Genomic DNA, 25,039 nt, shown 5'->3' with positions numbered 1-25,039 from the left:
AAGGTCACCAGTGCCCGAGGATGAAAAAACAAGCCCATACCATCACACAACCTCCACCATGTTTAACACTGGGCATGATGAACTTTTCTTTAAATTCTTCTCCTCTCTTCCTCAAAACATATTGTTGCTTTCTTGGTGAAAAAAGTTATATTTTGGATTCGTCTGACCATAAAATTTGGTTGAAGAAATCATCAGGCTTCACCAATAGAGAACTCCAACCGCTTTCTTTTGTGTATTGTTTTTGACAAAGGATTGCATCTTGGTTTTCACCCATAGACATTCATCTTGTTAAGGTATCGTTGAATTGTTCGCTCGTGAATTTCTTTTCAATTCTTGTGTCAAATCTTTTGCAGTAATCCAAGGATTTTGCTGGGCTGCTTGAACAATTCTTCTTCCAGATTTTGCACAACTCTTTCTTGGTCTTCCAAACCTGGAGCTAGTTGCAGTAGTTCCTGTTCTCTTGTTTTGTCAATAGTAGGCCACACAGTGCTTTCCGGTAAACCAAGTCTTTCTGCTATTTTTCTGGTAGTTTCTCCATTTTGAGATTGTTGCTGTACCCTTTAGTTTTAACTATTTTTGTTGCTTTTTTAAATCACAAATTCCCAATTTATTTTTCAGTACTTGATTATGTATTTATTTATTCTATAATTATCATCAGGTGTTGGTTTTCAATCATGATTATTGTCAATAATTAGCAATGAATGGGTTTCATACGAAATATGTTGATTGCCCAAATACTTCTGTCAAAGTTTTAAATTAGTTTTTGCATGTTATTTTTCATTTCATGCATGTTATGTAATTATTTGTTGTTTTATTATAAAGCTGAATCTCTAATTTATATATTTCAATAGAACATATACTGCGACTGTATACATATCATCAATCTATATACAGTATAGATAGATAGATAGATAGATAGATAGATAGATAGACAGATAGATAGATAGATAGATAGATAGATAGATAGATAGATAGATTCATTCTTTAAAACATGTGCCTTTAGTATCCCTACTTTATACAGTATTAGCACCTATATTACATCCCTTGTTTGATGCCATAATGTTTAATCTCAAAATGCTGTTGGTGATCTCCAGCCGAAATCCACACTCAGATATATAAATATCAGATATCATTATTGTTAGAATTCACTAATACATAATCCCTCAAGTTGTAATGTCTGGTGCTTTTTTTCTTGAAAATTCACCAGTCACTTAGTTTTTTTTTGGCCTGCAACATGACAAAAATGATATGGATGACTGTGATTATTTAAGGTTAATGCCAGCATTGTTATTTGGTGAGATCAGTTCCTGTTTCTGCGCTCTGCATTATGAGAGGCATCCAGTAAAACCAAACCAGTAAAACCAAACCTTTAAAAGTCCTTAGAACATGCAAGGGTCTGAAAACAGATTAGTACTTGTTACCACAAAAGCAGATGTTAATGTTGTGGGTTCTTTTCAAAGTCTATAAGAGGACATTGGTATTATCCCATTTACAGCTCCGGGTGAGCTAAGTACTCCCACCCCTAAAACTGGGGTCTGATGTCAGAGGTCACGTGGCTTGTTGATGAAAATTAGATACATGTAGACTTTCTAATAACCATAATGCATGTTATGGCGTGCAGGGCATTTTAAGCAGAAATATGTACGGTAGGTTATTTTTGTCAGTTTTTGTTATTATCGTCAGTTAATTATGTACATATTCCCAGGATGCAACTTTCTGTCAATACATTGTTCAGAGAGCTTAACCTCAGGGGAGATTCTGGGCTTCCTCTCTCCTACAATAGGCCTCATTAACTTCTCATTCAGCCCAGCGGCAGTATTTTTTTATGTAGAGAAAACGCATAAGTGAAAAACTGTGAGTGGCCATTTTAGTAGCCCCATGGCCAGAAGAGGATATAGTACAATGTGTTACAGTGGGTATGTCAAAAAATATACTTGCTGTAACTTATATCTAAATTAAAATAAAAAATACAGGGCCAAGTGAATGTCCATATACATTTAATACATTTCCACCATAAAACAAAGATGATATCTAACAGTTTATTGTTGTATGACATGTGTGGCAGTATGTTGCATTGCATGACAACCAGACATCATTGTTCAGATCTACAGGAAATACCAACTTGATATTCTAAGACAAGATCTATGAATGTGCAGGGTATGTCCGGATTAGAGCTTTTTAAAATGTTATTATGATAGAATCTTGATGACAATAGGCCTGTTTTTTTGTTCTGCTGGTACCAGGGCCTCAATTTCAACAACAAGCAATATGATTAATGCTTATTTCAAGAAACAACTTGCTTTTAGGAACACCAGAAGAAGTTAAATGTTCTGAGTGTTTTCATACCAGTTTTAAAACATTTGCATTGCTTTTCTCCTTGCCAAAATAATGAGTATAAACTTTCCAGTGACGAAAACATAATGGAAGTTGGGCTCGGGGCGTACATTAGGATGTCCTTTTTGTTAACACACCTAGATAGAATATTTCAATTTCACTGCAACATAAATGGCTTTTGCTGGAATAAAAAGCAAATTAAAAAAAACAAACGTGTGTGTATGCGGCCGACCAAGGTGAGTGAACCAAGTATGCGGCCACCATGTGTGGAAACGGGGTCATAAGTGCTACTTCTAGAATAGTAACTGTATCTATAACTATATCGATATCACAATAAGCTTGTGTTAGAAGAGTGTTCCGGCAGCAGGACCTCCCTTTTTAGTGGGAGCAGCACTGAAGTACCCTAGTAGCGGTTACTTGCAATAACACCTGCAACATAGTGTGCTGGTCGACTGCATCCCTCTGTCTCTCTCTCACTCATTTGCAGCTCCCACGCCTTATTATAACATGTTAAAAAAATGACTTACCATGATATCCATCCAGGTTTAGATCCCCGAGAGAGGCAATGGAGCTGCCAAATCGGCCAAATACTTCAGTCCCTGATAGTATAATGGCATCCTTAAAAAGTAAGGCATCTTCCTGCAGATAGATGTAGACTCGTCCCACTTCTTTGGGTTTGCTCTCAAATTCACGATCCATGTAGAGCGGAGCACCTACTAATATGTCATCCAATCTGTATAAAATGCAACAAGACCTTCCTTAATGAATAATTCAGACTTCTGGTGATACCAAAATAGACTCTTGAACTAAAGCATCCTTTGCAAAGTTCTAGCCATTGTGTTTTATTGTAGCACAATGATGAGAAGAAAGTCCTAACTGGGAAGGAAACTCAAGCTACATAAGCTAATGATCGTAAAGGTCCATAAAGATGTATTTTTAGTGTTTTGGTGTGCAATAATATATCGTATGCATTGCTGTCCCAATACTTGTTGATAGTGTATATGAAAATGTGAATGTAAGAATTCCTCTAAATGGAAACCACACTTCACTCTTGAGAACAAATTGTATGCAGGGTATAAAAATCACAAGTGGTATGTTTGTGGCTCCATTTGGAAAAAGAAACACCTGCAATCTTGGGATTTAAATTATTAAAACAAGGCTACGAAGCAGGGACACATGAATATGTTCTTTGAACTAATTCCAGCTTCCCCCGGTGGAGAGGCATGATAAAAACAGTTCTTTAAGCATACAGGATATATCTGCATTAAAAATCCTTTTAAAGGCATCCTCGTATCTATTTCAAAATGAGCTGGCTGCTAATGAAAGGTTCTGTCCCTGGTTCAACTTCATCCAGCAGGAACTGGGAATGAAGAATTTGACAGAATCTGAGACAAGTGTTCTCCATGTGGGTTTCATGCCTGGCTAATGGGACAGGAAGGATTACACAGCGGCATGATCCTACAGTAGTCATACTTGCAGTAGGTCCATGCAAGGTTATGAGGTCCCTGCTGTTGCATTTCAGTGTATTGATGTTCTTCACAGCACTGTTTTAACCTGTTGACTCTTCTCTCTGCTCTTACTGTTTACTGCTCACTGGGCTTCAAGGCAAATGCATAAAACTCCAATGGAGAGACCACACAGCCCCCCGCCAAGTGAGACAAGGTAAGGTAAGGCAAGTTAGCAGTGTGCTTTAAAGCTTGCACTGAAATCATAGCTTAAAAAGCCTGAAGCAGTTCCTGGAAAATAAAAAGTTCAAAAGAAAATCCAGTGCAATAAAACTGTTGACTCAGTACTATTGCTCATCTTAGTTTTACTGTCACTGTGAAGTATGTTTTTGGTCCAACAGTGAAATTACTAAGAACTAAAAGATAGCAACGGTTCTGTTTTCTCACTCAACATTTGGGAATGTGATCTCTTATCATCTTAGAAATCATTAAGGTCCCAGGAGATGCTCCGTGTCTGTTTTTATTACTTGTACACTGAACGTGTTAATGATGAAAACTGGTGCTAAACTTACCCATCACCATTCAGATCTGACACAGCCACTGTGTAGCCAAAGTATGATGCCATCTGCAAAATATGTAAATAAATAAATATTTATACTGTCTTTATTTTGGCTATGGAATGTTGTGCATAAAGCTAAGCCCTATCTAAGAAAAAGATTTAAAATCAAATCAAATACCTGTTCGCCAGTAAAATTCTGGATGAAGGTCAAATCTGAAGAATTTATGACTGCTACCTGAAATGATAATACTGTATATGAAACCTGCTATTTAAAAAGCCTACAAATTGACAACTATATGGCACACTAGGGGTGGCTATCTGTTTTTTGATCCCAGCGCCTTCAGTCCTGTCTCCTCTGACTTAATTGGTACTCTCTGTCAGGTCAAGTTGTTTTTTTTTTAGGCTTTAATGATTGATTCTGATTCTTTATTGTGATAGTCATGCCTTGGGTCAACCATGCTCCATATGCTTCAGGAAACGTCCCACACAGGGTTCCACTAGATAAGATAAACCTTTCCACTTTGTAAGGATAGCAATTTAGAACTGTGTACAAGGCCATTACTAAGTTGAGTTATAGGCTGGTAAAACATGTTTAGAATAAATAAACAAACTGACCAGCCCAACCCCCCTTAAAACACATTTACTTACATATCCAAAGTTGTGTGCTCCTCTTGGAACCCCGGCAATGAGTTCTTCAAAATACAAGGAGATGTCATTAATGAAAACAGCTGCAGTTTCACACACATCTGTGCATTAAACACAAACACACATACAAACTGCTGCAACTCATATATTATTATTTTGTCTCTGTCACCAGGAAAAATGCTTCAGTGTTAATCAGTGGTAAAAATGGTGAACCAATGTGTTAAACAAACAAATCCCACAATGATGACATTGGCAATGTCCAGGGTCAGCAATAAGTTGGAAGAAGACCCCCAGAATGGACAATTGTAACTTCCTGTTTGCAGGGTGGAGAACAATGAAATTTGAATGAACTGCTAACCTACTGTACTGGACTCAGCACTGGTGGCTTCTTATTCAGGGTGTATCTGTCATCTATTTTTCTGTTCTGTCCATGACACTTTGCATGGTGCACACAATAACTGTCTTAAATTTTTACAAATTTTCACCAAACATTTATCATAGCCTCCTAGAACAGGCAATCTTGGAGACACCATGTCTCTATTTCATTTTCGGAGTACATCGGGAGGCAGGACACATTCAAATCTACATAATGCATATCACAATGTAAGCTTTATATATATATATATATATATATATATATATATATATATATATATATATATATATATATATATAGAATAATAGATGGGCTTCAGTGAGTTACAGGAAAATAATTCCTTCTAGGGTTTCTGTGACGTCATAAATTATGAGACCAAAGGTTGAGTAATTTATAAACTGTCACAGAAACCCCCGAGATGGAATTGTTTTCCTGGAACTCAATGAAGAGGCCAATCTATTATTTTTTATAATACATGGATACCCTTGTGATGCTAATATTAAAGAAGACGAGGTTCAGCAGTACAGTTCGGTTTCTTTAAACGTTGTGTTTCAGTGCTGTACAGAAGTTCTCGCTTTCCATCCATTTATTGGGCGAGTTTATAAGTTACTTGGTAAAATTGCTACAAAAATAGTAACGACATAGTAACGACATAAGGACGAAAAAATAAAAATAAAAACCTCTAGCGAGCGAGTCGACTTAAACCGTTTTCCATACCGTTTGTCGCATATATTTTCTTATTCAAATACGTTTTATAAGGTGTATACTGTACACCCACACTTAATTGACTCGATTGTTTATGTTTGTGCTCAACAATTACCGGTATTAAATAAACTACTTCCAATTTTGAAGAACTTTAAATGCTTACAAATCGGAGCCAAAACCATGACGACCGAAGTGCAGCATAAAACATAGCACTAATATTGTTTAACTGTGTTTTTCCTATACATTTCTACATGCCAATGAATAAACTGTTAAAGTTAAATCTATATTCAGGCTGACTGAAGATATGGCACTTGCAATTTTGTTCCGTCTAACTCGATGACAGAATGCAATAGTAAATATTTCAGAGATCCCTCCCAAGAGTGAAAAAGAAAACTTTTCCATTTACAAGCAGTCCTTTCAAATCCACTGAGGAACAGTAACCTTATTCCTCATAAGTATCAGTCAGGGCTAAAGGAAATTATCCAACAATTATAACAAGAGCATATATAGTTTTGCAACATATTATAAATTGCTTTGTACAGAAAAAATGTATTGTGAATACATAATATCCTAATGTATACACTGTGGCCAGAACGTAGTGAAAGGAGATTTTTACCTTGCTCAGAATCTCCTGTAAATTCCCCCACGGCAACTGAGTATCCTGTAGGACACAGTAAATAGATGTTTGTACTGGATTAGAGGACAGGGCATGTCTGTGTAACAGGGAATATTGGCTAAGTAGAAGTAAAGAAATGAAAAGGGTTCAATAAGAGGATACTATTCAGTGGATTAGAACTGTGGCCTGTTGTGATGTCACCATTTTGATACTCTAGCCTGGTACTCTTTCAACAATCTATAATTAGCAGTAGTTTTTCCCTACTATATACAGTGGCACCCTAAGTTTCAATATCAATAAATTATATTAAAGGTGAAATAAAAAAAAAACAAAAAAAACAATAAAGCTAAGTACAAATTGAAATGTTAAAAAACAAACATTTGGCCAGTTTTGAAGAGGATAATGAAACGATGAAGTACAATATACACTTAGCTTCTGTTAAGTACATTGTTTAAATTGATTTGTGTCAACTGTATCATTTAATGTGTTATACAGTAGCTCATGAAGAGATCCCAAAGTGTTTAACAGAGCAAAAACACTTTAGTATTATATGCAACTATGAAAGCAATGGTCAGGAAAAAAAAAACAGTTACAGGACTGGTATACAAATTGTATTTTGTAATTTTAATGTATCTTGTATAAAAAAGGTAGCATGGCACGATTTTAACAATACTAACTATTGGTACCACAAAAGCCTAATAATCCATCTGCTGAATGTTTCTAGCTATATATGGGTTTCATGCATTGTAAGCCACATGAAGTTTCTGGAAAAGTCAGTGACGGCTTCGTAAATGTCAGGATCATATCCCAGAAGGCCATCTTACCAAGGTAGTTGTCATCATAGCTGTCTGGGGCTGCTCCGGTTTGTTTTTCCCCTTTGACTTTTCTCAGGATCTCTTTGAATGAAAACCCATTGATGATCTCAGCAACACTGGTCGTGATTACCTGTCCTTTGTTCACAAAAAAGGAATACATTAAAGTGTAAGTTTTTGTACACAATAGAATAGCCAGCATTCTTCCTGTGATATCAGACCCGGAGATAGAGTGGAAAATGTCCATCCAAATATCCTTAGATAATCTACTGAAGAACAGACTCCTTCAATCACTTTCAAATATAATCAGTTGTTATATTTATTCAAACAGCCTCCAGATAGCCTAAGAAATGCTATAATGAAACTTGAATGAATTGGTAACCTACTGTACCGGACTCAACACTGGTAGCTGCTTATTCAAGGTACCTCTATAATCTGTTTGCATGGCGGACAAAATAACTGTCAAAAAATGTGTTCATACTATACACCATATTCTAAATAATCCTGGTATGCACTACATATTTGATAAGGATCTATTTTCTACTAAAATGCATTAAGAAGTAGAACAGCACGAAAAGCATGTTGAGTTTTAAATAGGGGAGGGATGCGCTTCTGTACCAAAGCACTTCTACACACTGATTACATGTTAAAGATCCTGTTGGTAAACAAGCAATCATGTCTTCTGTAATGTCACCTTTACAGGGTTTCCATTTGTCTGGCGAGAATACAATGACAAGTTCTAAAATCTCGGAATAATTCTGCAACTACTCGCACAGCAGCCTGTAAAGACGGGCTATGACAGCTACTTCCTGTTATGAGTCTGTAAAGATCTGCTTCATTCAAGGGGTCAACCCTTTTTTTCTACTGCTGTTTTAAAAGGAGGAGCAGAACCAGGTTTTAAGCACTTTTCCAAACTTCACTGGAGTATCTGTCTTCTGAGAGTCAAAGTCTATGAAATCTGTTTAACTGTCAAGCACATTAAACAGGACTTAACTTACATGTAACATCGCTTTTGACTCTTTGATCCCAAACCATGAAAAAATTGAGATGTGTTGTATGTCGTTCAGCAATGAGAACAGAAAAGCATATCAACCAAAATGGTTAGACATCCCAGTTAATCCTGACAAATATGTCTCCTATGAAACCTACTTACAAATCAGCCTTTTTTTTTAACTGATATGCTATTTGTGTCTGTTCAACAACCAGCTGAAAACTCGCACACCCAAATCTAACCAAACCAGTGCTGGTCATTGCTGGGGCTTCTGACATAAAGTCTTTATTGACCCATGTACTGTACATTAACAGTCTCCAGCTGAACACATGAGCTTCCCATTTCCCAATTTCCTTAAATCCAATTTAGAATCCATTAATCAGCCATTCACAAGGATTGCTGAGCATATGGCACACTTAGCTATATCCTTTGTCAGCACACAGCCTGGTTCCTAATCTTTTTACTTAAGTTACAATTTCAAGTGAAACGTTACAAAGTGCATGGTACGTCACACGCAATGACTGTGGGAAAACTGAGCAATAGTATCTACCATTCACCCCTTCGTTTCCCATGACATGCAGATAGCTGAGATAGCTGGCAAGGCCTGGGATGACTCATATAATATTTAATTAACTTAATTGTGTCATTCTGCAAAGAATAGTACTGGAAGCTTGGTTGGTAGTAGAATGTAGGTAAACACAGATTGTAAACCTACATGTGTTCTGCCTGTTTGCTATCCCAAATTTGTTTGTTGGGCACCAAGGGGTCCTGGTTTTAACTGTTATCAGATCGCATCCACAAATATTTAGATTTTGATCAGCAAATTGGCTTAGCCATAAGCAAACCTAAACAGTGAAGATCGCATCATTCCTTGACATTGTTTATATAAGCATGAAAATCCTGTCGTCAAGATTGTCTCATTACGCTCCATTTCATTTTAATATGGCCAATAAGACTTTGACAAACCGCCCTCCCAAATCTCCTGTTGTAATTTTACCCTGGATATATTAAAGTGTATGGAATTCAAACACTTTTTTTTCTGAGGCCCATTACCATCTTAAGCACAGCTTTACTCTGCGCTGCAAATAACTAATTCTCTTCTTTGCCTCCAGCAGCACTCAGCCAGAAGAAACTGATCATAATTAAAAGTCTACCAGGACCAAGACCATTAATACTACCCCACTTTATGTCACTAACACAATTTATAATTGGAGTTCCATTAAGACAGTTTACTTGGAGCCACTGTTTATGTTACAAAACAAAGTGATTTACTTATTGGTGCTTTGCATTTGGTCATTGCTAGTACTAGTTTATATGTGATATGTCCACACTGAAATCCCAAGCCTGGAATCAAGAGGGTGGTTGATGAAATCTGCAAATGAATTGTTGTAAGAGTGGGACTGGAGTGATTAGCCTTACTAATGTAAATCGGAATATATCATTAAATAGACATGACATCTACTGAGCTCCCCAACTCCTTCATCAATTAACATTTTAATTGATAATATTCCTTATGCAGTGCCAGCCAGTGACTGCGGTTGTAAAGTATATATTTTGTCTACATTAGGCACATAATCTTAAGATATACAGTACTCATTGTGTCACACTTATCAATCTAATGTAATGTGGACAGCTGTATTTAACAGACAGTTGACTTAAAATGTTTAGTTTTTTTTAAACATTACAACATACAGAATATTCATCTAATTGCAAGAGGGAGTTACTGTACTGTGCTCTTTTGCTTTCTTACAAATCGATCATTTGCCTTATTCACAGAGCTTTGACTTATTTACAGTACAGGTGCACTCCACTTATAACAGACTCCAAGGGACAATGGAAATCAGTACTTTATAAATGAAGTACGTTGTAAACACAATTCGAAACACTGTCTGTAACTGCGATCATAAGTACCTTAAATATTTACTCTCTGTTGACATGTCATAAATGTTAAAAAAATGTTGTCCCTGTCAAATAAATACATAAATACCGGTAAATATCAACACTACAAGAAAGCTTAACTGCCAAAGAATGGGAGTTTATAATTTTATTTTTACAAAACACGCCCCTGTGGGCCGTACAATGTAATAAGTGGTACCATTTTACAAATTTATATTTTTGCTAAATGTAATTAAAATTGTATACGTTATACGTTTAAACTGTACAATGGCTGTGCCAACAAAAACATAGACAAACAAAAGTAAACAGCATCTGTTTTTCCTGCCTGACGTCACAAATGCCACCATGACTGTCATTTACTGTCCTGGATGTACCTTATTTGCACAAAATAAAACTAATAACACAGTACTGTATGTATTAAACTGTACGTATTAAATGCAAAAGACCTGCCTGTGGAACATGAAAACTATGTATTAAACAGTACTGTATGTACTAAACTGTTACACCAATACCTTACAGAGGCATGTGTAACGGACAGTGGTGTGTGATACACTGCCATTACAGATTCTGTCCCGTGGGTGAGATGAGATGAGGTTAAAAGCTCTAAAACCACGAATATAAGATGAGCCTGTCTCTTTTGCATTGTGGTTAAGACGTTTGCTTACAGTGTGCGGGGTCCCTGTTCGTGCCCAGCCTCCACCCTGTTACACATGCAAAACATAGAATGTCATGTATGTAACGTGATGACATACTAAGTTGTCCTAGATACAGCTATTCACAGACAAAGGGCAGTTGAAAGTGTTTTTCAGTTTTATTCACATCTGCTCTTTTACTGAAGGTGTCTTCAGGTTTTGTGAATAGGGTCATATATTAAAAACAATGTGACGTATGTTCACTGTAAACTTTGTATTTAAATTGAATAAAGTAAAACCCATTACTACTCTACCTTGCCAATAGAAACTCCCAGGTCCTCCCACCACAAGATTTCCATCCTAGAGGACAAAAAATGAAAAACATTTCATAAGAGTACTGGAAGTGTATTTTCATCTAATCCGGGTCATTTACATTTTTACTGCCGTACTGCCGTACAGAGGCTGTAAACTGACAATGGCTTCCAATCAGCTTTTACAACACAATGTGGAAGCTGATTAACGTTGATTGGTAGTCAGTTGTAAAGGTGAGAGAAGGAGCCTGTTAATGAATGGATTTGTTTAATACCTGTCGATAAATACTACTTAAAGGCAATTACGAGTATATGTATCAGCACACCCTTAAATCAAATATTTATAGAGCTATACATGTTCAGAATTATGAACCACAGTTTTTTAATCTGTGTTGGCTAGCAGAATGGCTGTATGCATTTTTATGTTTATGCTTAAACTTATTAAGCACTGAGTGCCTCGGAAGATTTATTAAAATGTTTTATTTTTGCTTGTGCTGTCCTTCAGTCTTGGACCTCTCTCAAGCAAAGACTGGTTGTGCTGAATAGTGGAGACATCAAAACTCATACCACAAATCACCTGAGCCAGATTTGAACCTAGGCCTCCAGAACAGAAAGGCATGAAAGCCATTGTGAATTAGCCCACTGCCCCATGCTGGCATGAAAAAGCAATGCTATAAAATGAACTGACACACCGAACTATGGTCTTATTCCCTTGACAAACAGATGAAATGCATCCAGATTTGTATCTTGTGCGTGACCTGTTTGAAACGTGTAGCACTTTTGACCTGGATTTGATTATGGTTTTGATTTTTTTCTGCTTCCTAAAATCAGATTCAAATCCTCCTCCAAACAAGGGTATTGCTCTATTGTTCTGTATTTTGAATATATGGAAAGAATAAGTACCTTAGTGAAATCTACACTGAAACCAGCCTGGCAAAATCCTTGTCCTTCGGGGTCTGGGTTACCTGCAACCAATAAACAAACAGAAAGATTGCTGAGTTCAGATTAGGTTGTATTTTCTCTTTTGTTTTACTTAGCAGTCTTACAGTTAAACACTTGTTATTCCCTTTCCCACAAGCAGTATAAAAACATCAAGGTGAGGATAAATTAAATATTACTAAATGACAGGATCTAATGTAATGGATTTTCAGGCAAATATTTGTGTTCTCACCTTTAGTCTTTTACTAGAGACCTGGCTCCAGTCATAAATAACCCAGATGAGTACTTTAGTTATACAGTACATCTACCTTTAGTGTTCTTACCCTCACTAGAGCAATGTACAGACATGCTCACATTTTTTGGTACCCTTACAGCTCATTCCTCCTGAAAAGTGGTGAAATTAAAAGCTATTTTATCATGTATACTTGCATGCCTTTGGTATGTCATAGAATAAAGCAAAGAAGCTGTGAAAAGAGATGAATTATTGCTTATTCTACAAAGATATTCTAAAATGGCCTGGACACATTTGTTGGTACCCCTTAGAAAAGATAATAAATAATTGGATTATAGTGATATTTCAAACTAATTAGTTTCTTTAATTAGTATCACACATGTCTCCAATCTTGTAATCAGTCATTCAACCTATTTAAATGGAGAAAAGTAGTTACTGTGCTGTTTGGTATCATTGTGTACACCACACTGAACATGGACCAGAGAAAGCAAAGGAGAGAGTTGTCTGAGGAGATCGGAAAGAAAATAATAGACAAGCATGGTAAAGGTAAAGGCTACTAGACCATCTCCAAGCAGCTTGATGTTCCTGTGACAACAGTTGCAAATATTATTAAGAAGTTTAAGGTCCATGGAACTGTAGCCAACCTCCCTGGGCGCGGCCGCAAGAGGAAAATCGACCCCAGATTGAACAGAAGGATAGTGCGAATGGTAGAAAAAGAACCAAGGATAACTGCCAAAGAGATACAAGCTGAACTCCAAGGTGAAGGTACATCAGTTTCTGATCGCACAATCCGTCGCTTTTTGAGAGAAAGTGGGCTCCATGGAAGAAAACCCAGGAGGACTCCACTTTTGAAAGAAAAACATAAAAAAGCCAGACTGGAATTTGCTAAAATGCATATTGACAAGCCACAATCCTTCTGGGAGAATGTCCTTTGGACAGATGAGTCAAAACTGGAGCTTTTTGGCAAGTCACATCAGCTCTATGTTCACAGACGAAAAAATGAAGCTTTCAAAGAAAAGAACACCATACCTACAGTGAAACATGGAGGAGGCTGGGTTATGTTTTGGGGCTGCTTTGCTGCGCCTGGCACAGGGTGCCTTGAATCTGTGCAGGGCACAATGAAATCTCAAGACTATCAAGGCATTCTGGAGCGAAACGTACTGCCCAGTGTCAGAAAGCTCTGTCTCAGTCGCAGGTCATGGGTCCTCCAACAGGATAATGACCCAAAACACACAGCTAAAAGCACCCAAGAATGGATAAGAACAAAACATTGGACTATTCTGAAGTGGCCTTCTATGAGTCCTGATCTGAATCCTATCGAACATCAATGGAAAGAGCTGAAACTTGCAGTCTGGAGAAGGCACCCATCAAACCTGAGACAGCTGGAGCAGTTTGCTCAGGAAGAGTGGGCCAAACTACCTGTTAACAGGTGCAGAAGTCTTATTGAGAGCTACAGAAAACGTTTGATTGCAGTGATTGCCTCTAAAGGTTGTGCAACAAAATATTAGGTTAGCGGTCCCATCATTTTTGTCCATGCCATTTTCATTTGTTTTCTTATTTACAATATTATGTTGAATAAAAAATCAAAACCAAAGTCTGATTTCTATTAAATATGGAATAAACAATGGTGGATGCCAATTACTTTTGTCAGTTTCAAGTTATTTCAGAGAAAATTGTGCATTCTTCGTTTTTTGTGGAGGGGTACCAAAAAATTTGAACACGTCTGTAAGTGAAATAACATACCGGTAGTTTTGGGGCACTAACATTTGTTATTTATCACACAGAACATCTTTAAATTACACAGTGATTCAATTTACTATAGTGACATTGCATTACATACAGTTTGTGATCTCAGGACAATAAAACAGTTTATCATTCTAATTGCTCATGCTATTTATAGCAATACAAAAATAATAAATGGTCAGGTAAACAAACGACACAAAGATGCATGTTTTTATATGACTGCTGAAACAGTTACTTACTGGAGCGACATGGTGAATACTCAGCATAGGCACTGAAGTTCTGGATTGCAACGTAACAGGTCCCCACTGGGTCCTTCTCGCTGTCCTGTTTAAGAGTCCTCCAGTGATACAGTGGAGCACATGCCTAGTAAAGAGAATGATAAAATACTGCAAGAATGTGGGGATCATGGGCCATATTTAAAAAACAAATGCTTCATTTACACCAGGACTTCTCAGACCCAGTCCTCGGAACCCCAGTGTCTTCCGGTTTTCGTTCCAACTGAGCCCTCAATTACTTAACTAAACCCTTAATTGAACTAATAATGTGCTTAATTTGACTTTTTAAAATTGTTCTCAGCTCTGATTTCCATTACATGTGAGTAGGTGTTAAAACTTCATGCTGACATTGGACTCGGCTCTAGCCAAGATAAGCACCAACTAAGACATAGCTTCTTTTACTGTAAACTAATGTGATCCATTTGCATTTCCTTCCATCTGATGATGCAGATTTCCTTAGTCTTTCCCTAGTCTTTTGTGAAGTACTCTCCATACTCATATCCGTTTCCGTTCCTAAGTCGTTAACCGTGTTGTCCAACGTTGAGTCATCTTCTGCCCCCGCTCTCGCAGACTCTAGGGGTATTTTTCTCTTTAATTTCTTAGAAGCCTTGGGCGGGTGTCTCCAGCATCCTGTAAACACAGAGCTGGATACTGCCGACAAGGGTAGCTAACCCTTACCAGCCCCAATGGGGTCTCTTTCCTCCTGTCAGCTGTCTCTCCAGGCTGTCACAAGGTCTTTCCCTTGTTGCCAGCTGCACTATTCACAGCAGTCACTGGACATATCCAGATCTTCATGATTTCCATTACACGAGAGTAGATGTTAAAACTTCATGCTGATTTGAACTCGGCTCTCGCCAAGATAAGCACCAACTAAGACGTAGCTTTACAGTAAACTAATGTGATCCATATGTGTCTCCATCCATTTACGTTTCCTTCCATATTATGATGTAGATATCCTTCTGTCTGGTGTTAATGGCTGAAGTGTAATGCTGGCTCCAGTGATCAGTCTATTTTGCCTCCCTGGCGCATTAGCACACACAACAGCAGCAATGCTGGCTCCAGGGATCAACTACTGTGCGGCCTCCCTAGCGCATCAGCATGACAACCGTCTGAACTGAGCTGAGTAGGGTACTTCTCTGGGGTGTTCAAGTGGGCACTTTCCATCCTTGGTGTTTCGTCGACTAGCCCATGACACCTTAAGAGGGCTCGACAGTGATTTTGGCGTCCCAGCATCACCCCCCTCCGTCCCCCACTCAGCTAAGCGCAGCTTACTTACCTTCCTTTACATCAACGTTGCTTTCTTTCCACGATGCTTGAGGTCGCCAACTAGAATCTTTTCGTCTGAACCAGAACCAGTTGCTGCTCCTTTCTGCTGCTTCAGATAAGTTCTTCACTATGCATCGCAACTCTTGACCACTGAATTCGATGTCTCTGAGAAACCAGGTTGTGGAGTGTGCCACAAATCCTTGACAACCCACCTCCACTGGGTAAACCTGGACTCTCCATCCTCGCTGTTCCGCTTCAGCAGCCAGTTGAGCGTACCGAAGTTTCTTCCTTTCATACGCCTCATTCACAGCATCCTCCCATGGCACTGTTAACTCTACCAGGTGAACAAGGCGTGCTGATCCAGACCACAAGAAAATATTAGGTCGAAGGTTAGTGGTGGCAATCTCAGTTGGGAAAATAAGGTTTTGTCCAACATCTGCCAACATTTTCCAGTCTCTAGCAGCTTCCAGTTGTCCTAGACAAGTTTTGGTTGTAATACCTTTTTTTGGTGGTTGCTCCCCTGGACGGAGGAATGTTGTTCTTCGTGTGTCATATATTGCTGGAATTGGTGGGAACCTGTTGGTCTTGCTGTGCTTGTCTTCCAATGCTAAGGCCAAACATCGCAGCACCTGGTCATGATGCCAAGTAAACTGTCTTTGGCTAAGACCCACCTTACATCCTGTCAAAATGTGTCTTAATGTAGCTGGCGATGAACACAAAGGACATCACAGATCCTCTCCTACCTACAGATTAAGGTTCTGTGGTGATGGGAGAACATCATATGTTGACCTGATGAGGTAACTGATCCTGCTCTGTTCCACAGTCTTAAGAAGTTGCAGATTTCAAGTTAACTATAAAATTGTGAATCTTGAAATCGGCAACTTTTCGGGAGCTGAGATCAATTACAAAGGTCAAATGAAGTAAATAATTAGTTCAATTAAGGGTTTAGTTAAGTAATTGACAGCTCAGTTGGAATGAAAACCAGGAGACACTAGAGCCCAGAGGATCAGATTTGGGAAGCCCTGATTTACATTGTTGATGAAATAATTTAAACAACAAGCATTGACGGACCGAGCATTGAATATATTTCTCAATAATTATTTTTTCTACATAGACAATGTCACAGAACTGTTTTTCCCAAATCTTGAGATGTTTGCGTTTTGATTTGAGAGAAATTAAAAGCATTTGCCCTGGCAACGAGGGCAAAAAGGATTTGGCAACAAGGATTTGCCCACAACAATGGAGGTGCTGCTGTTTCCCACAGAAGCACTATGCTGCAGGGTCACGCAACAGAAAAGGTAACATTATTATTATTATTATTATTATTATTATTATTATTATTATTATTATTATTATTATTATTATTATTATTATGCCCCTCCATAACGTTCATGCTGCTGCCGATCATCGCAATCAGTAAATATAGGCTTTTACTATAAATTATAGATCAGTTCATATGTTTGCTCATGTATTAGTTGACACCCCCAACTTCAGGATTGTGTTTTGGGTTTAAATTTCTCGACTTATACTCGAGCAAATACGGTAGGTTTAAGCATTATTTTCCATACAATGACTTCTGAAGTGGCCCTCCATAAGCATGAAATAACTCCACGAATGTTCACGGTGTGTCCTCTATAACATTCCTTATTATTTAACACGATTTCGACAGGGGATTAGAATTCATGGAATTTTTCTTGGCTGTTTCTAAAGAGGGTTTGCAGTTTATTGTAACCTAAGAGTTTCTTTATAAACAACCTGAAATTTGTTTTAAATGAAGCGCAAGTTAAGTTTTTAGTGAACAAGACACAATGGTCCAACATTTATGAATTTAAACATAACAGCTCATCAATGAAGATAAACATTCAGAGCTGTTTATGTCATGTTCTGGCAGATTTGTATTTCACAAGAGACTCTGCGCTATTTATTTATTTTGCTACAACTAAATAATAACATTAAGATGCTGACAGGATATTATAAAACCATATAATGGCTAACGAAAGGGACAGCACATTATATTCCAGTAATTGAGCTCATTTTTACCTGACAATTCAAATACCCCGTTCCCTTGTATTGTTGTTGCAATAAACATTTCTAGTGGAGCTTTATGAAAGAATTAAGCACCTAGATGGATGCCTAACCCATATTTTCAGGGCATGTGATCCCATTATTATTGGTCAGTGTGTATGTCTAAGCGGTTGACCACGCTCCACCTCCAGCTCCATCTTCCAACGCCACTTTCTTTTTTCTGGTTATTGGGCGTTTTGGAAATGTTCAGATAATCCAAAGATCTGGATAATCAGATTTTGGATAACTGACTGAGGTTTGTTTTTAACTGGGACACAGTTTTTAACAAACACAGTTAAACAAGCATGTATTTAAAGGCTTTTCTTTCCTGTAGATACTGTCAGAAGTGAAACAGACTGTCAGAAGTGAAATGCTTAGTGTAATGACATACCACTACTTTTCCTTTATGAGTTCGGACTGTAGCTCCAAACCATTGATTGGATTTGAATTCAATGGGTATCCTGCTACCATTGAGCCGGACCATTCTGTTATCTAAAAGGAAAAGGAAATCATGTTTTAGGTAGTGAACATCCGTAATCCCTGTGTTCAAAACATGAACAAAATACCTTTGAATTATTGGGACCCTTTCAAAAAATAGCTCTATGATTTAATATTACAGACATAATTTAAGGGCAGCACTGTTTGGTACTGTGAGACTACATTGTCAAACAGTAATCATAGAATTGAGATGTAAACATGCTAGTGTTGATGTTAAACCATGTGATGTGGGTACTGTAGGAGCGAGTGTTTATGGTTTATACTTTTTTTAAAAATAACAAGATTACTTTATTAAGACTGGAGAAACAGGATGCACACTCAGATTTATATTCTTTCATCCATCCATTTAATGGGTACTGAGTGAACTTTACTCCCTGATATTTTATATTCACAAATTAGTTTCAGTTTAGCCTTTGCTGGTGTTTGGTAGCTTCATTGTCTGTTTCTTTATCAGTGTGGCACACACTGTTTTTTAAGATACTACAGACATGACATAAGCATTTACAAACCACACCCATTAAAGTGTTTCAGTTCCCCTGCTGCAAGAGCTCTACCTTTTTGTATGTTTTGTCTGTTACATAGAAGGTCACATATAGGAGATGACTCACAGCTGTCTGTACCATAATATAACTACAAGTAAAGCAACTGCTTTACAATATGATTACTACAGACACTTGTACTGTATTGAAGTACTGTTAGGCAGAACCTAGCATGTGGAAATGTAATGGATATCATCCTGTTGTACAGGTAATATAATAATATATATCTTAGTCGCTCAAAGCCTATTGGCTCCCAGGAATGCTGCATACACAATGACAAAGCAATTGCATAGTGCACAAACTACCAGTTTTGCTAAGGGGAAATAAAACGACACTGAAATGACATTGTCAGAGCCACAGAGCCATAGACGGTACATACCAAAGCCAGTCTGCCACTCTGTGCATTCAGTAATACATACTGTATAAATGTGACAGTCTGAGTTTATTCGTTGTTTTTAAGCATTAACAATTGTGCAAACTTTATAGAATCTGCAGTATGTCGTCGTGATCTTTTTAAACCAACATATTCTTCTTCTTCTTCTTCTTCTTCTTCTTCTTCTTCTTCTTCTTCTTCTTCTTCTTCTTCTTCTTCTTAATAGCCTGATATTTGAAAGGTATCCAATGCAAGTTTCCAGAATAATGTAATATGATCAGTTTGTTTTGTACTTGTAAGTATTCTTGCAGCAGCAGCATTCAGCAGCATTCTGAACCAGTTGCACTATTCAGATTTTTTTATTAATGTTATTATTTGTTAGATTTAAACAAATGCAGAATATTTAGGTTTAGTGAATTTTCAGCATCGCAATGGGGTAATTCGCAAGACAACCCCACCACGAACACAAAAAGATTTTGGGGTTCTAAAAATCTTAATTAACCCCAACCCGATGGGGTCGACCCGATCTAGATGGGAGCGTATTTCAGGTTGGGGTCCTAAAATATATAATAATTGATTAACTTTAGAATGATTTTGAAGTGCCTTTTTTCTCTCCAATTCTCTTAAACAGCATAACCAGATGAAAACCAGCAAACTACCAGCTCTGACCAAGATAGACCAGTTATGGTCATTGGTGGAATTTCATCAGGGAATGAATACCATTTATTACAAGTTGCAAGAAGATGTCCCTGCTAGGCAAAGTTGAGATAAGAAGCATATAAGAAAAAAGCAAACGACAAGATCTACTGTTATGTACCATGTGTCCCAGCTTTGTACAGAGAAAAAAGAAAAAAGGACCAGGGGTCATAAATGGAGATTAGATAAAGGGGCATTCAGAACAGAAAATAGGAGGCACTTTTTTACACAGAGAATTGTGAGGGTCTGGAACCAACTCCCCAGTAATGTTGTTGAAGCTGACACCCTGGGATCCTTCAAGAAGCTGCTTGATGAGATTCTGGGATCAATAAGCTACTAACAACCAAACGAGCAAGATGGGCTGAATGGCCTCCTCTCGTTTGTAAACTTTCTTATGTTCTTATGTTCTTATATCTACTAATACTATGAAGTGAACACTTTGACTGAGTTACATGTTCACAAGGTCTGGTCACCACAGACACCTCTTTCATACTATGTTTATCACAGCCCTTGCACATGTCAACTAGGAAACACCATCTGGGGAAAGCACAGGCCAATTATGATCAATTTCAGGTCCTAATAAAAAGCAGACGTCCCCTTCTTTCACCCAAAGCCTCTGAAGCAAATTGATTTCCCACACGTTCACAGTGAAAGACCACCTTCCCCCACCACACACTACCACCTCATGACAATGAAATTCCAACTGATTGCAACGCGAATTACCCCTCACCCCCAATTCATGCAGCGTGCTTCTATCTGCCTCACCTTGCAGAATGCCATTAGACTACAGCATTTCCTATAGCAGGTCTCTTCTATAAGCCTGCTAAAGGAAAAGCTGCCCCTCTCAACAAGCAGCTTGCACATCTGTCGTTCATTCACTCGTTTTCATTAAACCACATGGGGATGCTATATGTGTTAATGGATCAATCGAAATCTGATAAGAGCATAATATTGAAAGGCTCTGGTGCAGTATTTGACATTTAGCAAGCTGTCAACCCTTTGTGTCTAAACAAAGATAATACAAGAATTAATGATATATTGTAATGATACTAAGACTAAATGAAAATGAATACACCCTGGATTATGAGATGAGACAGGCGGGGTTGTTCAGGAGCAGCTTTGAGCCTCACAGTGTTGATGTAGCAGATTCATGAAATCTTTTTCTTTTTGCAGAGTAAAGTGTAGGGCTACATAGTACCATAAAGAGATTTTAAAAAAAATGGAACTGGAAAATGAATTTATTCTAATTTTAAAATGATCAAGCTTTAGTACAAGGCCTTTGAAATGCTTTGCTTTATACCAGTATCAATAGAATACATGCAACAGTACACTACAAATGACAACTGACAAGGTCCTGCATTTCATGATATATTACTTGTATAAACTTCTAAACGATGCCAAAATATCCATTGTGGTAAAATTACTGGCTTTCTTTTGCAACATATGGAAATCGCTTTGCTCCTGAAACTTAAAATAAACCCATATGAATCATGTTTAACCATTTCCTGAATAGAGAGATTAAAGAAATACAATAGATAAAAATAACCACATGTAAAATAGTCTTTCTTGTGGGAAACATTATTCAACCTATTTTTTTTTTACATTTGTCCATATTTTCAACATATTGTGTCGTTTGTCTTTCGAAAAGCTTTATATTGATGTTATTCACAAAATATCATAAACACTTGTATTTATTTCCTATAAAGACTTATGTTATTCAACAATGTTACCTTTGTGTTCACAAAACCTTTATTTGAAAAGTTTTTTTTATGTTATTGATGGTATAATACACATTGACCAATATATTTACTGTACATATTATTAAGAATATTAATAATAATGATATAGCTTTTGATTAAAGGAGTTATTTGTCATTTACTCTTTCAGCTAAGTAATTTTACAGAAATACTATCCTAGGATAACTACTCAAATAGATTCAGTGTTTTATAATGAAAAGTGAATATACATGGGCATTTTTAACCAATGAAAACAGATAAAAAATGGCACACCAGAAATAATATAATTTGAGTAGTATTAAAGGTTTACAACATATCGGAATGACAAGTTTTAAAGAGCACAAATCTGCCTACGCCTCTACTTACTGGTCATATCAAAAGGTATCTGTCTGCACTGATCTGAGTCTGTTGCTGGCCATGGACAGTAATACACGGCTCCTCCTTCAACTATCCCAGGCTGGGAGGTGTTAGCTTTGGGAGCTCCAACCAGGATACTCATTCTGAGATAACAGAGGAAATCACAAAACATAATGTCATTATAGAAGCAACAATGCTGTTAACAGAAAAAAAGAAAATGCTTTTGGGCAGGAATGTACTACATTAGCCCTTTGGTCTGTATAATAATGACAGTCAGTAAAAAATTCAAACACGTTTCCAGTTTAAATTGCATTACATTGTATTTGTATTATTATGATCATCAGCGCTATGAAAACGTTTAATAAAATCATCAGACTTGTTGGTACAATATAACAAAATATTTAGCGCTGAAACCGGTAAATAACTGCCTACATATGAAACCATCTACAGGTAGGTGTAATCTGCAAGTTACTGTGCGAGCATTACCTGCGCCTCAAAAGGCACTTACTGTTACAACATTTGCATAAGGACTGTCTGCATATTATACGCGTAACATATATTGATTTAATAAAGTCTGCATTCACATTTTGTATGAATTTAGCAAACATACGTGTTTCTGTTCGGCACAGGTTTGTGGAAATCCACTGAGTATCCGAAGTAGCTTCCTTCAGGACCACTGTAAACTGTTGGTTTCTCAACATCCAAGTTAAAAGCAGCAATTCCAGCCATAACAAGGAAAAGATAAGAAACCGGGCGGAATAACATCCAGTTGCATGAAGAAAACATGATCAAGAGATAACCCCCCCTCCAAAAAAGAAAAGAAAGACACTCCAAACTAGATTCAAAAGCAGTTATCCCGAGATCGGTAATGTATGTTACAGCGGGGCTCATTAGCTCAGCTGCTGTCCACAGTGCGCTTTCTAACTAGTCGAGCTTTCTTCATTCATTCACGTTGTACCTCTGAAACTCTCCAACTATCGCTCAGTGACTGACTCCGCTGATGAACATGGAAAGATCCCCATACAACAGTTCTGGAACCCCCAACACAACACGCGTCATCGGGGCAAGTCCTTTTATGGAAATATAGATTGCGTTGCTTTTCAGAACTTCAAGTAAGTGCGCTCCGCACTCCTTTTCAAATCTTCTGTTCACCTGAGATAGTTGAAAATGATACGCTAATTGACACAAACAAGAGATACTGAACCTTTACCACTGATTAAAAAAAAAAAAACGTAGTTTATACCAAAGGCATGGCATTGTTGTAATACATAGTTCATACTGAAAGTGTATATTTTTGTTTTATCTTTGAGCATAATACAACATTTGCCAAAGCACAACAGATGAGTTATCAAACAGTAAGATGAAGCAGATTTGCTTTTTAGGCAGCTGGATAGTGTCCGGTGTGAAGTTAACACGTCTATACACTTTCTAGGATCATACTGTGTAGTACAATGGACTTTAGAAGTGCACGCCAAGTTAAAAAGCACAGCTGGCTGGGATATGGCTGACATTTGCATGGAAATAAATCAAAAAGTAGTAGTTTGTTTATTTATTTATTTATTTGTTTTTAGTAATAATAAAATAAAGGAAACATATCATAATCCTGGAGTTTAAAGTTGCAGTTTCCCACATTTTACAATAAAAAAAAAGTCCAGTGGTGTAGTGGTTAATAAAAAAGTGGGTAAACTCCCGTTTGGTGGAGTTGAACAGATAAACATTAACAGATACATTGTTACTGACCCTACCAACAGATACATTTTCAGAACAGATTCAGTTTTATTTCTCTAAAGAGTTTTATGTTGAACATACAAAATAGCATGATTCTAAATGTTTACTTATTTATTTTACTGCTCAGTGGCAATGTGGAATTAAACCCAGGTCCATCTGATCCTGAATGCTCATTTTTACCAGCTGACTTCAGAAAGTGCAGCGGTAGGATTTGTCAATGTAAAAATGTGAAGTTTATTACCCAAATTTGATCTGCTTCAATCGTGACTGGACCATCTTAATCCTGACATTGCTGTCATGACTGAAACTTGATTGGATAAATCTATCCTTGATTGTGAATTGCAAATTCAAATAAGCTTTTTCGTAGCACTACATGTAAAAGATAATTTCCTTACAATTCAAAGACGACCACCAACCAAAACTTTTGGGATATGCCTCCCTTAGGTAGGTATTCGCTGTACATTTTATGTCAGAGCTGCCAATAGGCCCCTCCGTGGAATGATGTCCTCGGTCCCGCCTGCCGAGGGAATAAGTAGTCGCTCCGCGGAGCTCACTTCCTCTTTTACGGTAAGGTAAGCAATCTGTGTCACCAACCTGTGTGTGTTTTGAAAGAGCTCCTCTGAGTCAACTGCAGTTCCCTTGCATTCATGCTGAGAGCTGGCTTGCCGCTCTCGTGGAATCAGCGGCTCCATTTGAGTGTCTTTTTTCTTTCTCACGGCCTGCTTTGCTTGTGTCGCAGGCCGTCTTTTCTTGGCTGTCCGTTGTATGAGTGTGACTGCCTGTGCAGTATTGGTGTGTGCTTGTATTGTCTTTCAACCTACACCTTCAGGGAGAACACAGTTCCTCCACCGGGGTTCGGCTTGCTGCCCCGCCATTGAGCAACAACAGCCAGTCAGCCGTGTGTCCTGCACCGGGGCTGTGTTCTAACCTGCCCCATTGTCTAGTAGACCTCTTCGGCTGCCTCGACCCACCCACCTCGGTGCATCGGGCCTTTAAAAAAAAAAAAGTGTGTTCTCCCTTCTCCTTTTTTTCTCTTACTGAGCTCTCACCCGCTGCGGCTTCAGCCTGTGTGTCTCCCCTGGTGCATGCTGTGCGCTGACCAGGTGGCTGACTACACACGGTTGGGTAGGCACCGCTGCATTTGCTGCCCCCCGGTGCTTTGGTGCCTCGGTGCACACGGCACAGGGCTCGGTGCCCTCGGTGCCTCCATGCCCTCTGCCTGTAGACGGTGCTCCACTGCGCTGTAGGCTTCGCACTGCCCCGGTTGTCTG

The 25,039-nt window shown here is 38.0% G+C and overlaps 1 protein-coding gene across 1 annotated transcript in view; it reads right to left on the bottom strand.

Moving 5' to 3' along the window:
• The window catches only part of LOC117435244 (integrin alpha-8-like), a 74,953-nt gene extending 51,911 nt beyond the window's left edge, over positions 1 to 23,042 (bottom strand). The window contains exons 1-12 of the mRNA XM_034058256.3: positions 22,651 to 23,042; positions 22,050 to 22,183; positions 18,233 to 18,333; positions 14,476 to 14,599; positions 12,226 to 12,287; positions 11,326 to 11,371; positions 7,505 to 7,630; positions 6,681 to 6,725; positions 4,987 to 5,030; positions 4,517 to 4,573; positions 4,352 to 4,404; positions 2,862 to 3,067 (exon numbers count right to left, since the gene is read on the bottom strand). Of these exons, the coding sequence (XP_033914147.2) occupies positions 2,862 to 3,067; positions 4,352 to 4,404; positions 4,517 to 4,573; positions 4,987 to 5,030; positions 6,681 to 6,725; positions 7,505 to 7,630; positions 11,326 to 11,371; positions 12,226 to 12,287; positions 14,476 to 14,599; positions 18,233 to 18,333; positions 22,050 to 22,183; positions 22,651 to 22,931 (1,279 nt within the window). The 5' untranslated portion in view covers positions 22,932 to 23,042. The remainder of the gene's footprint in view (positions 1 to 2,861; positions 3,068 to 4,351; positions 4,405 to 4,516; positions 4,574 to 4,986; positions 5,031 to 6,680; positions 6,726 to 7,504; positions 7,631 to 11,325; positions 11,372 to 12,225; positions 12,288 to 14,475; positions 14,600 to 18,232; positions 18,334 to 22,049; positions 22,184 to 22,650) is intronic.
• Between the last annotated feature and the right edge of the window lie 1,997 nt (positions 23,043 to 25,039).

This window comes from Acipenser ruthenus, chromosome 3 (assembly GCF_902713425.1).
Source record: "Acipenser ruthenus chromosome 3, fAciRut3.2 maternal haplotype, whole genome shotgun sequence".
In the NCBI taxonomy this organism is placed as follows: Eukaryota; Metazoa; Chordata; class Actinopteri; order Acipenseriformes; family Acipenseridae; genus Acipenser; species Acipenser ruthenus.
Note: the sequence above shows the minus strand (reverse complement) of the source record. Positions and strands in the feature narration are given on the sequence as shown.